Raw genomic sequence first — 12109 nt, forward strand, 5'->3', positions numbered from 1 at the left:
CTTTGAAGCTCTTTCAAGACCTGGTCAGCCTGTAAGCAAGTACAATATAGGTGCTGCAGAGCATAAGCTTTCAAATGTCTTACCAGTAACAAATCAAACTCCTTTGAAAGAATCATTACTTCTTGAAATGTGGACACTTAAGGCTGCAAACCAGATCCCCTTTTACAGGGATTGTGAGCTGACCTCTGAAACAGGAACAATTGTGGCTAAAGCACTGACTCACTTTGGGAGAACAGGTCGGGCTATTTCAAAGCTACCTTAATTGCAGTTCTTCAGAAATGACAGAGAGGAAACACCCCTGATTCTGGTTTTCTCTAAACTAGAACAGGCAGGGGCATTAATCTTCTGTGTTGTAGCAAGAGGTAGAGCCAAGCTCTTCAGCAGCTGCCCTGGAGGGCAGTGGCAGCTGTAGTGCCAGCAGTTTGGCACTACAACCGCTGCTGTGTAGACCTGCAAACTCCTGGCTGCTACAGAGCTTTTTGTATGTGGTCCTGTATCCACTCATGGAAAACTATCTTGCATGCCTCTGCACTCCATGCCAGTATCTAGCCCTGTTCAGCTCAGCGAAATATGTGATTATACTGCTGGGTGATGTCTCCTTAAGTCAAGGTTTTTGTGCTACAGGCAGAAAGATTCCCTACCACTGGGAGCACAAGAAAATCCAGATCCTTAGATCAGATGCAGGTTTTGTACCCTTTTTTATCATTATGGCAATTCAGAGCATGAATTTTTCCCTGTCATAATAATGATGTTGTAATGATACATACTAAGTGCCAGCAACCCACTGGCACTAAGGCAGTTTTGGAGAAACCCAGTGCTCCTATATGCAGGAGCCTGGTGTCTGTATCCATAATGATGTTCAACCAATGTTCCTATATGCAGGAGCACTCCCTCATGTATAGGAATGACTGGCAAGCTGCAGGACAGCCTTTTGAGAAGCTGCTTTGGTCCAGCTACTGAGACTGAGACTGTATTTTGCAGTTCTTCTCTGCCTGGAGACTGACCCACAGGCTCAGCATAGCACAGAGAGAGGCAGAAACCACCCTGGGAGTACTGTGCCAGAACAGTGAGCCATTTATCCCTTCCTCTTTCCTGCACAGGTATCTGAGATGAATCCCACAAGCCAATCCCTTGGCACAACAGAGTATGACTATGCATACGATGAAAACACTGCACCATGCAATGAAGGAAACAGCTTTCACAGGTTTAAATCCCTCTTTCTGCCAATTCTTTACTGCCTTGTATTTGTCTTCTGCCTTCTGGGAAACTCCTTGGTCCTTTGGGTTCTTCTGACCAGGAAAAGGCTGACGACCATGACTGACATCTGCCTTCTGATCTCCTCTTCGTTGTGCCTCTCCCTTTCCAAGCGCACTACGCTTCAGACCAGTGGGTTTTTGGCAATGCTATGTGCAAGATAATGGCTGGCATTTATTACACAGGTTTTTATAGCAGTATTTTCTTTATAACCCTCATGAGCATAGACAGGTATATAGCAATTGTCCATGCTGTCTATGCCATGAGGATACGGACAGCCTCTTGTGGCATAATTATCAGTTTAATCCTGTGGCTGGTGGCTGGCTTGGCCTCTGTGCCTAACATCATGTTCAACCAGGAGCTGGAAATCGAGCAGGCTGTGCAGTGTGTCTCCACATACCCCACAGGCAACAATACCTGGAAAGTTGTTTCTCAGTTTGCAGCCAATATCTTGGGCCTCTTGATTCCCTGTAGCATCCTCGTTTGCTGCTATGCTCAGATACTGAAAAACCTGCAAAAATGCAAAAATCAAAGCAAGATCAAGGCAATCAAGATGATCTTCATCATCGTCATTGTTTTCTTCCTCTTCTGGACTCCCTTCAACATTGCACTGTTCCTAGACTCTCTGCAGAGCCTGCACATCATCAATGACTGCAAGGCAAGCTACCAGATAGCCCTGGCCCTGCAGGTGACAGAAACCATCTCCTTCATCCACTGCTGCCTGAACCCCATCATCTACGCCTTCGCTGGTGTGACATTCAAGGCCCATCTTAAAGGACTGCTTCAGTCCTGTGCCTGTGTCTTCTCCACCCCTGCTGGAGGTGCTGGGTTTGGCCAGTCATTTTCAACACCCACCCAGCTCTCCAGCTGGTCTGACAGTGCAGGTGTCCTGTGAGCCCACCTGAGCTGTCTTTAGCTGGTTCAAGGGGCTGGTCGAAGGTCGATGTCGTCCTGGAGGTTGTACCACATGTGCAGCATAATAAGTTTCACAAGAGCACCAGCATATTTGCAAAGTGGTGACTGCACAAGCTTGCCCCAGAATGATTTTAAGTAAGTTTAGAGCTCTTTCAATAGATTTCATCAAGCAGGGTGCTTCCTCTAGTATTTATTTTCTCCTGTGATGAAAGCATTGCTTCTGCCTCATCCCCAAATAACCTCTGCCTTGTGGAAGCTGTTCCGTACCTGATTCCCTACATCCCTGGGACAGGCATGGGACACCCCTCTGGGAAGCAGGGAAGTGGACAGGCATGGGATTGCTTCACACTGCAAAGTGGGAATCACCTCATCCACTGTCACCATTCACCCTTTCCCTCAGCTCCCAGATGAAGAGACCCCTCAGCTTGGGACCCTGTTACTTTGCTGTGGGATGCTCCCAGGAGCACAGCCATCGTGTCCCTGGATCTGCTGCCACCCAGAGCAGCCTTTGGTGATGATGTCTCCAAAAATAACAAAGCAATGCCTCCAGGTGCCTCCTATACTGGTCACTCATGGAGGGTCATACACTTGAATATGTTGTCATCAAAGCAGGCATGTCTACAACACTGCTGGAGCTGTGGGACCTCCAACTCTCTGCTTCCAGTGCTTGCTGCTAAATGTAACCAACACAAAATGGCATCTAGCAAGTAGGCTCCATCTCTTTTTTCATATGTCATTATTTTCTGCCATTTTAGAAAAGCTTTCTTTGAATAAACATAATAGCTGTACCTTTTTGTCTTGACTCCTGAAAGTCTGTCTAATGATTCACAAGCTTAGCTTAGGATAAGGGAAGGATCTGTTTACTGGTTTTTCAGTGGTTGTCACTTAAAATACATTCAATGTAATTGAAAGGCACCCTGAAGCTCTTCAGCAAAATAACTCTTGCCTCTACTTCCCTGCTGAGGAAGATTTGTTCTCAAAATCCCAACAAAAATTCACAGCAAAAAATTAACATTTATGTTGAGGTAGTACTACTGTCAACACAATTTTAAAAGGTAAACATATGCCAATAACATTTGTTGTATGGTAGAACATGAAATTGTAAAGTGAAAGATCATCTCATCTCTCAGTAGGAGTGGGAAACGTGAAGTTGTCACTTGGTACTGCTCTTAATTCCAGGAGCTGCTTTAGCCCTCTCCTACTTAGAAATTTCAACCCACTGCAATATACTCTTGATCATCTGGTTTCCTTGCCCCTTTTTCTTTTCTCTGGATCACTTCCCTTAGCACAGACTTCCCACTCCTAAGGACTACTTCCTCTGTTTCAGGAGTCTCCAGCACCTTGATTTCTTTTCTGCTGTAAACACACTAGAGAGTAAGTCTGTATCTTTGTCCCTAATCCTTTCCTCAGAGCACATCTCTGCTTCTCCGTATCAACCTGCCAGTTTGGCTTTCAAAAGTTGGGGCTGAGAAAAGCTGCCCTGTGTGGAATGCTGGTAAGTAAAAGAAGAGGTCTTGAATTCCTCTAGCCTATCTCCAGCTAAAACATCTAAAAATTTCTTGAAATATATTACTCTGTCTTCTTAGTATTGCCATGTGAAATATTCACCGAACATTACCTCTTGTTAAAGGGGGATCTAACAAGGGAGAGACTTCCGTAACCCTTTAAATGGAGACTTTGCTTCCGGAGTATCTTCTGTAGCCTCATCCCCCAGTGATACTGTGTTGGTACTTTTATTACCAGGCCACCAGCCTTGTGCTGAGTGTGCAAGGCCTTAGGGCTGAGGTTTGCCAGCCTGGCTTTGGCTGAACCCATTTTGACCAGCCCAAAGCTTTATTTTTGCTTGGTTTAGCTGTAACAGCATTTCTGGGTAGTTGTCTTTATTTATTTTGTCCTAGTTTTGCTTATGTTTTGTTGCACAATCACAGTTTTTATGCAGATAGTAGTAAAATACAGCTATTCTTTCTAACGTGACTAACTTGATGTTGCAACTTAGAGAGAGACAGTCTAAGTATGATAGAGGCCTTGAGAAGTAGAAAAAGGGCATCAGGTGCAGAGGAACCATTGCACGAGGGACCATTTGTATGAAGCCACTGACCTTAGGACTCAGAAGGGCAGTGGAAAAGTTAAAGCATTACACTCAGAAAAGGGGTATATACAGAAAATTTAACCATTTTTTGTTGTTAAGGAGGATGATGATGATAATGGTTATTTTATTGTTGTTTTTTCCCAGAATTATTCATGTCTTTTTTTTTTCCCCCTCTTTTTGTTCTTTATTTTTCTGAGATAGTTAGATCTGGACTAATGATGACTGCTGGACTAGAGTGCTAAAAAGTTCAATTACACTAAAAATGAATTATTTTGTTTATATGTAAAGTGTTTCTTTTCTGCCCACTGTGAACTTTACATTTGTCCTACAGGTGAGGCCAACCAGGCAGCATTGAGCACCTTGGTAGACAGGCTGGATTGTGGCACAGCAAGGTTATGAGGTACAGCAGCCCTTTGGGGAGAATCAAAACAGGTGTGAGAAAGTGAATGTGTCTCACCCTGAAAAACTGAGGTTTTGCAGGCCTCTATAGGATAATCAGTTTAAAGCCAGGTACTGAATTCAGTAATGCAAGACACAATAGTCATCAGGATTTGTATAATATTTTCCAGGGCTTGACATCAGTGTTGAAAAGATACAGATAAGAACTACATGTTACCTTCTTATCTTATTTATGTTCAAGTTGTAAAAAAGAAGAATTGGACCAGACAAAATCAATAATATTGCTCATTTGTGGCCACGCACTGTAACTATTTGTAGTCTTACATCAGAATCTTGGCTACAGAAACACATCTCATATGGTCTTCTTTTTCATACTTTGTATGGGTTTGGCAGTTCTTAATTAGGAATACATGACAATCAAAATACATTGTCCAATGCAAACCCCAAATATATTAATAAATTAACGCGAAGTGAGATAGAAAACTTTCTGTGGTTTACAATTTCTGTTGAAATTACCTCATAACACCACGAAGTTCTGAAGCTTGTCTGGCTTCAACTTTCTTTAAGAACCTGAAAATCTCAGAGGTCTGCTCAAACTCTAGTGGCCCTTAGAAGACTTTTGTGCCCAACTGCTCTCTCTCTATCATCACTTCCTTTCCTTCTCTTGACCTGGAGAAGATAATCAGGTGTCCTCTCTCATCCATCCCAGTGCACTCCAGTGTCAGCTGGTCACTTGGTCTTCCCACCCTGCAATGGGTCATCCTGTTCTCTTCCTTCACATTGATACTCAAGCTACCTGATAAATTGTTTTCACTTGTCACAGCTTTCTGATACAACCTTTCCAGTGTGTCTGATGTCAAGAGCTTTTTGCCCTAATCTTTTTTCAAGCTTTTTTTCTCAGGCATAGAAAATGTTAGGTTATACCCCAGAAGAGATTCCCTGATTTCAGGGAAAACAACCACAGGCTTGTGGGGCTTATAATTCCCTGACAGTCTTTTCAATGAACTATGTGGAGGGAGGGAAGCTGGAAGGAACACTGTGTAAGCATTTAATGTTTGATGTATATAACATTAGAACAACTAAGAGATAAGAAATGGTCCCTGGTCAGTGTGGAAAGATGGTAACATACAGTAAAATTCTCCAGTATCCAATAATACTGAAAACATATTTTGACTTGAAGAATTCTTGTGAAACGGAGCATCAGTGTACAATATTAATTCCCCAAACAAACACACCAGTGGTAGTTTGGTTTTGAGAAGTCGGGTGAAGAGCACCTCAGGCAATGAAAATATATATTATTGCTATGGTTCACATGAATCTTTATGTTGGCCTTCATTCCAGTATCCTTAGTACAGCTTAGGTGGAAACGCCAGCTTTCCTTTGAATTCTCTTACTCATACAGCTTTTTAGTTGAAGTTATTTTTATGACTTACTTGTGACTTGCTTTCATCTTAACACTTATGCAATCCCTTCCAAGAAGGCTGGCAAACTAGTTTGCACATGCTAAATACACTGGCATAAAACTACTGCAGTGTGACCTGAGAGCTTCACCAATACTTGGCTTCCTATCACTCCTGCTAGCACTGATACTATTTTGCACAGTGGCACAAACAGCCTATCCACAACTGACAGAGCAGGTGTAAAATATCTCACTTGTGGACAAAGCTGTAAGCCAGCTCTTCCATTCCCATTATGAGGCAGCAATTGACACTGACTTCAGAAAAAGGAAAAAAAAGAGAGAGACAGAATGTAATAAAGTTTAACACACCACAGTACAGAAGATACCACAGTGACCCTCATTTGCTGAGGGTGGAGAAGAGCATGCAGTCTGTGGTATCACAGACTCTGCATGTGGTTAGTTCGCTGTGGACTGTGAGAAAGGAGGTTGTGATGACTTATCTAAAGCCCAGTGTTTACTTCTATTTTCTCCACCCTGTAGAATATGGTGTCTCCAACATATAAATAAAACTTGTTGAAAGATGATTAGTGTCAGATTCATTTCATCTATAAACTGTTGTAGCATGGATACCAGCTGGATTCTCCATGGGGAGTTTTCTTGGAAATAAAGCAGGCTCCACCAGGTAGGTGCACATGAGTGTGAGGCCAGTGTATGAGAAGACAGAAGACTGTCTGGAGCTAGTTGCATCTTTAGGGTTCAGTTTCATTGAGCAGTCCTGCAGATACCTGAGAAGCAAAACCAGGGAAGACTTACATTTCAGTGGTGCCAAGTTCTGTGTCACAAATACTACTGAAATTTGAAAGCTTGTCATGGGACAGGCACAAGTTCCATCAAGGGATTTAGGCACTTAGACCCGAATTTATGTTACCCACCCTTGAGTGCCTACATGTAGCACATAAATTAAGCATCTTCCCGTTCCATTTAAACTTCGATTTGCATAGATGACCTCTGCAGTTGTGTTCTTCATGTTCCAAGACCCAATGTGAAGACCAAGAACCAGCAGATACAACAGATGAGAACTCTGCCCCAGCATAATACTTTGCTTTGGAGATAAAAAACGTTCACAAAACAGGTTCCCCAAATTAATAAATATTTGACAGTATTATTCATAATCTTGGCATTTCAGCTTCCACATTGCACAATTGAGATAATTGTATTGATTCATCTCATAAATGTGGTAAGAAGACAATGTAGTATCTGTGAAGCACTCAGCTATTACCTTAACCAATGTAATATCTGTGAAGCACTCAGCTATTACCTTAACAGAACTAGAGACATGATCATGAGGGAAAAGCAAAATTCTGCAGTTCAAGAAGGGTCTTGGTAGTATACATTAAATAGGGCCTGGTCCTGCATGGTAGTGAACTGCAATAAAATGACCTCCAAATAACCAGTCCCTCATCTGGGAGGATGACTCCTGCAATCTGAATGAAGCATTGTGGTGTGTGTACTTAACACCATGATGTTCATACTCAAGAGGCTAACATGAAGGGCAGATTGCACTGATATTTCCTCATGCAGTTCTTCCTGTGAGCAACGCAGAATATCTTCAGAATATTTTGAACTCCCCGTTTACTTACATCTCAGTTGCCAAACCTTACTTCCCCAAGGCTCTGTGAAATGCCCCAAAGCTGAGAGGAAGTACTGTGACACCTGAGCACCTAATGATGCAGCTTTCATATGCCATCAATAGAAACCAATTTGATTTTATGCATCTCCCTACCTTTTCTAAAAGACAGTGCCCTTTAGAACTGCTCCATGGGTGTGAGGATGTAGGGGAAGAGGAGGAAGGCCTTTGAAGCATTACTTCTGTGCTATGATGGGGAGCACATAGAGTTTTCATCGGCATGAGCAGAGTACAATCTTCACAGTGCCACAATAAAGTGATCCTGCTTCTGGGTACATCACCTGCTGGACTAGTCTTTAGGTCTACAGCACAGGTCTATTCCTCTTCAGTAAAGAATGCAGACAGCATTATCAGACTTACCTGTTAAAAAAACACCTCAGCCTCAAGGAACAGAAAATCAAAAATATTCAACTTGGTTTTTTTCCAAAACAAATAATGATTTTTCACCATCAAAACCCCTGATGATTTCATTCAGGTTATCTGAAACAGTTTTATCAATGTACAGGTTGGCTTCCTATTCTGAACTAGTTGTCCAGGCTGTTTATATTATTATAGAGATCTCTCTCCATAAGGTGATTAATTCTAGCCTAAAGTGGAGTAACTTAAGACAGAAGCAGTCACCCTCTGCAAATACATACCTCTATCCTTCGACTGTTGAGACATCCCTTAGATTAGCTAGCTGACCACCAACTAAGGGTGGGAGATATGATTCCTACAGCTTGCAACATTCAGTTTGAAGGAGTTGGGAATGAATTATTTACTAACTGACTTTGCAAAGTCCTCCTGTGTGCTCCTTCTTGTGCTCAACCAAAGCTGATGCATGCCCATCCCTGTAAGCTTAAGGACAGTCAGCAAAATGTCTGCTGAGCACTGTTGTGGTTGAGGGTGCTCAAGAGGAGTCTACAGCACAAGTCTCATTAAGATGTTTATTGAATTCCTTTTTCAACACAAAACATTTACTTCATTCAGTTTTATCTATGAAGTACACCAGAGGCTGAAGCACACTACAGGAATGGGAAAGCAACTCCATCAGTATGCACCCTCCCTCCTCATGCTGTCCGTGTTTGCCTGAAATTCTTTAACATGCTTTGGCACAGGGACTGAAGTCAGCATTTCTCCTCCCATGTGGGAAGCCTAGAATATGAGATGAATCTTTGCTATGGTCTTAGTGGCATACAGCTGAGGCCCAGTCATTTCTACTTAGGAAATCTGCTTGGTAATTTTACCAATATTTTTGCCATCAGTGAACTGTCTCCAGCTATCCCCTTCCCTCCACAGGAAGAGAAAAGAGATCTATTCAGGAAACAAGGAAAATTATTTCAGTGCCCTGAGTGTATCCCCACAACTTGACTTCAGTATCCACATAATATTTTAAATTTAAGGCAACAGTATTATTGTCAGAAAAAGCTAGTTCTCTCTTATATTCAGCCATTGATGGAGTAATAGAAGCACATCGTGATTTGATTCCCTTTCTTCAGTTCTCTCAGTGGTAGTGTTGTGACAACTTGTAAAAAGCCCCAGATGAAGTAAGACGGTTTTGTTGCAGAAATTTTTCATTCTTTTTAAATTCTTCTCTTTGGTACAGTCAGACAGTACTTCCCTGTTTATAGAATTGCAGTCAATTAGTATGGTGAAGTTTATGTACTCTCTTCTTACCATTCTTTCTAATTTTAAGTGGAGATGGGGGACCTAAGCAGCACTCTAATTTTATATGTAAAGCAATTTTCACATGGCAATGCCTCTGTCTTTGGAAGGTTTTCCTCTCATTGCTTCCTCCACTTCTATCTCCTGGGCATTTATGTGGGTTACTTAATGTTTATTAAGCTCATAAACATGTACAGAAAAGATGCTAAAAGTAAAATCACAGAAATTAAATCTGAGAGAGCTCTCCAGGGATCATCTAGTCCTTTCCTAATCATTTCTCAAAGGCCATGCTTTCTAGACCAATGAACACTTAATTTTGTTCCTCCAGATTTCTTCAGAGTCCCAATGTCCCTGAAAAAGGAATTTGCAGGGGGCTCTATTCTTTGTAACAGGATCTATCCTGTATAATACAATAATAACTTAGATAAATGTAGTCACAAGTGCCTAAAATTAAGTGTCTAATGTGAAATGTTTCTTTTCTTTTGAATATTTCTTTTTTTTCTGTATTTTAATCTTGATCAAACTTTCTGCAGTAGCTACAGATTATTTGCATTACCATTTTGGAAAGAAACCATTCCTGAATTTCAAAGGCCAGAGGAATTTGGGCTCAGGCAGCCTGAAAGCACCATCCACTTCTCTTCAATCCAATCACCCAGACTTGAGGCACAAAGAATTAAAATTCTTTCAAAACAATGTGTGCAAAACTGTGCTTTTGTTTATTCTCAGATTAGAATAGTTGTCAGTCCAGAGTCACTCATTCACCACCACAAGGATCCACTAAACCCATTATGCCAAACTCAAGACTGCTGCTTACCTCACAGATTATGAAAACAGAACACAGGTCTTCCAAGGATTACTTCTTCCTTGATCTTTCCTAGAACTGGTCTGGAGCTTGATGCCTCCAGAAAATCCCTGAACAAGGCAGAAGGAAGTCCCAGTCTCACAAGACAGGGAGAGAAGGTGTCAGAGACTACTTCTGGTGCACTCAGACAATTACACCTATGTATAGACCCTGGGCAATGGATTCCAAAGGAGTTCCACTTTTGAGAGCAGAGATAAGCCCCTTCTCCAGGTGACCACCCTTCTTTTTCTTGGGGCAACAAAAATTATGTGTCTTAGGCAGGATTTTTGATCCTTCAAGGCAAGCATTTCTTTACCAGGCATAGCAGCTCACAAAAGATTCAACATGCAAACAAGTGCACCATCAGCAAGCTTGCAGATGACACAAAGCTGAGTGGTACGGTTGCCACACCTGGAGGATGGGATGCCATCCAACAGGATCTGGACAAGCTCAAGAAATGGGCCCATGGGAATCTCATTTTTAACAAGGCCAAGTGCAAGGTGCTGCTCCTGAGCCAGGGCAACCCCTGGCATCAAAATAGGCTGGGGAATGAACAGATCAAGAGCAGCCCTGCCAAGAAGGACTTAGGGGTGATGGTAGATGAGAGGTTGGACATGAGCTGGAAATGTGTGGTTGCAGCCCAGAAAGCCAACTATCCTGGGCTGCATCAAAAGCAGTGCAAGCAGCAAGTCATGGGAGGTGATTCTGCCCCTCTACACTGCTCTTGTGAGACCCAACCTGAAATCCTCAGCATGAGAATGATATAGATCTGGTAGAGTGTGTCCAGATGAGGGCCAGAAAGCTGATCTAAGGGCTGGAGCACCTTTCTTATGGAGACAGGCTGAGAAAGCTGGGCTTGTTCAGCCTGGAAAGCAGAATTGCAACCTTCCAGTACTAAAAGGGAGCTTCCCTAGGAGTGATCTAATAGTGGCCTTCCAGTAGCTGAAGGGAGTCTACAAGAAAGAGGGAGAGGGTCTTTTTACAGGGGCACAGGACAGGACAAGGGGGAGTGGTTTCAAACTGAAACAGAGTAGGTTTAGATTAGATACTATGAAGAAAGTCCTTACTGTGAGGGTGGTGAGACTCTGGAACTGGTTGCCCAGAGAATTGGCATATGATCCATCCCTGTAGCGTTCAAGACTAGGCTGGATGGTGGTCTGAGCAACCTGATCTAGCGGAAGGTGTCTCTGTCCACTGCACGGGGTTTGGAACGAGATAATCTTTAAAGCCTCTTCCTACTCAGTCCATTCTATGATTCCATGATCACTTACACAGCCATCAATTATCACTCCAACAACTGGAGGCCATTGCAGCTGCAGTGCCAATGCCATTGGCGAAGTCAAAGTTTTTTTTTAAAAAAATAAAGCATGACATCAGCCTGTACTTTCAACAATACTTCCTGCCTTTGAAGCAAAAAAAGTATTTCAACCATTTTCTGTTATTTTAATATCCTTCTATTGCTTTCAATCTTGCAATGTCATATCAAAAATGGAATAAGCTGTAGCTTCCAGCTTGCCTCATGCATCAGCCTCTTAGAAGTGTGAGATCATTACCAAGGGCTTGCAAAAACTGCAGTAGATGTTCAAGGAAGAGGTCTACACCACACAGTGCAGTGTGACCTAGACTGCATGAGTTAAGTCACATCACTGGAAGGAAGGTCTCTCTACCAGCACAGTGCTCTGCCTGCTCTAATGAGATCTGAAACTTCTGGACTGTGACTTGTCTCTCTTCACAATGCTCACCTAAGGTAAGTGTGATGCTGTCTAACATGACACTGCTTTGCACATATGCTAATTTTACTTACAGATTCTTTTTTATTAGTGATGATGAAAGGCAGAACCATGCAGAAATTTTGTAGAAGTCAGTCAGTTACAAGGAAAA

The 12109-nt window shown here is 42.4% G+C and overlaps 1 protein-coding gene across 1 annotated transcript; it reads left to right on the forward strand.

Moving 5' to 3' along the window:
- The first annotated feature begins 1109 nt into the window (after positions 1-1109).
- Positions 1110-2149, forward strand: LOC103804130 (C-C chemokine receptor type 8-like). Its single transcript, XM_009076727.1, is given in 2 exon segments — positions 1110-1323; positions 1326-2149. Coding segments are annotated over 2 exon segments (1038 nt in total).
- Positions 2150-12109: the final 9960 nt, after the last annotated feature.

The sequence above is a fragment of the Acanthisitta chloris genome, unplaced genomic scaffold (genome assembly GCF_000695815.1).
Source record: "Acanthisitta chloris isolate BGI_N310 unplaced genomic scaffold, ASM69581v1 scaffold25186, whole genome shotgun sequence".
NCBI classification, from domain to species: Eukaryota; Metazoa; Chordata; class Aves; order Passeriformes; family Acanthisittidae; genus Acanthisitta; species Acanthisitta chloris.